Genomic DNA, 2,940 nt, shown 5'->3' with positions numbered 1-2,940 from the left:
CTTTTATTTTTACCTAAACGACTTTTTTTTTTTTTTGCAAATAAAGGTGAAGTGTCATTTGTTAGACAACAACTTTCTTCTATACCATGTTATTATGCAGAGACAACTTATGTAAGCTTTTTTTTATTTTATTAATACAAACAGACGTAAGAGAATGACAGTATATCATCAACTTGTGTAAGATATTTGTAGAATATTTCAACAGAAAGTGTAAACACTTTAATATGTGTGAATTTAAAGCTGCTAAAATATTATATAATATAAAAAATGAATATAATGTATTTTTATTATATAATATAATAATCATTTTACAAAATATAACGTATAATTTGTTTAGAAAAGAAACATTTAAAAATGAATTCGAGTACTTTTATTGTTTTATTATTATTATTTTACACAAACAGGGCTTTTATTTTGAAAATACATTTCCGGACGTGCAAGGAATTCAAGAGTTGACGTATTTGACGTTGACTAGTACAGGAAGTTATTTTACTTAGTTGACAGCTTTCCTTAATCGAGTGCCTTACTAGATTTGTATTTAGTTATCGATATAAGGCAGTAAATATGTAATATATCTCAACATCTTTCTAATTGGACTGTTGTGCATCAGGCTGGGTCAGGGCAGCGGTGTAGTGTGAGTGTTTGTGGAGGTGTTTGTTAACTGAAGCCGGTGGAGATGTGCTCGCTGGAGAAGGTGCTGGGCGACGCGCGGACGCTGCTGGAGCGGCTGAAGGAGCACGACACTGCCGCGGAGACTCTCGTCGAGCAGTCGAGCGTCCTCAGCCAGAAGATCCACAGCATGAAGGAGGGCGGAAACGCTCTTCCTGACAAGGCATGATATGAAATCTCTTACTGACCACCCTACTGAGCACACACATGACCTCTAAGAGCATGCACGGCACAGATTACAGTTGTGTGCATGTGTTATTGCATGTACATTGCACAATATGAGCCATTTATTGTTGCACAGTATGAGGTTCAGTGGGTAAGATCTGGACTGATGAACCAAAGGCTGTAGGTCGGATGGGTAGATAGTTTCATTATTGTCACTGTTTTGCAAAAAAAAAGGGTAAGAAAAAAAAAAAACAGGGTAAGAAAAATAAACTTAATTCAAAAGGGGAAAAATATTATTTTCTTACTCCATTGACGGTTGACTACCATCTCTTTTTCTTGTTTTAACATAAACATAATTTTGATAACATTTTTTGAAAACAAGACATGTTCTTATGTCTTATATCTTAAGTTATTTTCGTTCTCTTGTAAATATATCTTGATTAAATAATAAGAAAAAAAACAACAGACAAAAAGTAAAAAATTTTTTTGCAGTGTAAAACCTCAGAGGTATGGATAGCAGCTTGGAATGCAGTGCAATATTAAAATTTGGCTGTTAATATTTTTTGTGTGTTAATGCTGATAACTAATATTATGCCTGATATTATAAATCTATAGTATTGTCATGAACATTAAAGCTGTCTTTTAATTTTTTTTGAAAAGTGGAATTAAGAATAAAAACATGATAATATACAAGCTTGACGGTTGAATTTTATGAAGAATATTTATTAATATTTTTTGCATTGTGCTGCATTTTGGACTGAATTTAATTTTATTATAATAATAAATGTAAAAAATTATGTTTAAAATTGAGAACCTTGCAACTAACAATTATTTTAATTATTGGTTAATCTTTTGTTTATTTCTTTAAATAATCTGATATTGTTTATAATATATTCATATATATATATATATATATATATATGTGTGTGTGTGTGTGTGTGTAATGTTTTTTAATTAATCTATCATAATATTTTCTTATCAATTACTTTCATTCTTGATTATTGTTCCTTTTATTGATTAGTTGTTGCAGCCCTAACTATTATTTTGATAATTGATTAATCGAATGATTATTTCATTGATTAATCAGATTTTTTTTTAAAATCTATAGATGGCCTGAATGAATTGATAATCAAATTTGTTGTCAATTTAGTTGTTGCAGCGCTAGAACCCTATATATGGTGCGTCTCTAATAACTAATAAATGAAGAATAACCAATAACTATCCATTATGAATTAATTTTTTTCCTGTATTTAGTACATAGAGGAAAGCACAGAGTATCAGGAGCTGTCCAGACACAAGCCTCACGTCCTGCTGACCCAGGAGAACACCCAAATCAAAGACCTCCAGCACGAGAACAGAGGCAAGACGGCACGAGTTTCTTCAAAGTGTCTTGCATTTTTTAAAAGGAATCCCTGATTCAACTCTTTGTGCTGTTCACAGAGCTCTGCCTCTCTCTGGAGGAGCACCAGTACGCTTTAGAGCTGATCATGGGCCGATACCGAAAACAGATGCTTCAGCTGATGATGGAAAAGAAAGAGCTGGATACCAAACCTGTGCTCAGCCTTCACCAGGATCATGCCAAGGTGCCAGACCTTTGCTTTCTTAAAGGGGTCATATGATGCGATTTCAATTTTTTCTTTCTCTTTGGAGTGTTACAAGCTCTTGGTGCATAAAGAAGATCTGTAAAGTTGCAAAGACTAAAGTCTCAAATCCAAAGAGATATTCTTTATAAAAGTTAAGAGTCAGCCACACCCCCCTAAAACGCCTCGTTCTAACACGCCCCCACATATCTACATCACTATGTGGAAATATTAGCATAATGCCGCCCAAACGTGCACGCAAAGAAAGAAGGCGTGGTTTCAGAAACAGCAGTAGTGTTGATGCAGCCATGTCAGGGAGAAGCTGTGTTTCAGTGCGAAAGCAAAAGCACTTTATTTGGCCTTCCGAAAGTAGATGCATTTAGGAATCTTTAAGATCACTTACAACAGAACAGCAATGCATTCTATGGACGACCGTTTAGTGAACCTAGGAGAGGAGGTAATTCTGACTTTGCTATGACAATCTGGCGCTTCTGAATCAGCTACTGTTTTGTTATTAGCTTAAGTA

The 2,940-nt window shown here is 34.1% G+C and overlaps 1 protein-coding gene across 2 annotated transcripts in view; it reads left to right on the top strand.

Moving 5' to 3' along the window:
* Window positions 1-436: 436 nt before the first annotated feature.
* The window catches only part of LOC107754897 (suppressor of IKBKE 1-like), a 4,533-nt gene continuing 2,029 nt past the window's right edge, over window positions 437-2,940 (top strand). Inside the window, exons 1-3 of one of the 2 annotated variants that reach the window (XM_016571517.1) lie at window positions 437-808; window positions 2,089-2,194; window positions 2,275-2,417. In XM_016571517.1, coding sequence (XP_016427003.1) covers window positions 677-808; window positions 2,089-2,194; window positions 2,275-2,417 — 381 coding nt within the window. In that variant the 5' untranslated portion in view covers window positions 437-676. Of the gene's footprint in view, window positions 833-2,088; window positions 2,195-2,274; window positions 2,418-2,940 lie in introns of both variants that reach the window. The other variant, XM_016571516.1, reaches the window with a different exon arrangement.

Source organism: Sinocyclocheilus rhinocerous, unplaced genomic scaffold, assembly GCF_001515625.1.
Source record: "Sinocyclocheilus rhinocerous isolate Xijiao unplaced genomic scaffold, SAMN03320098_v1.1 scaffold2788, whole genome shotgun sequence".
NCBI classification, from domain to species: Eukaryota; Metazoa; Chordata; class Actinopteri; order Cypriniformes; family Cyprinidae; genus Sinocyclocheilus; species Sinocyclocheilus rhinocerous.
This window is presented reverse-complemented; position numbering and strand designations above follow the sequence as displayed.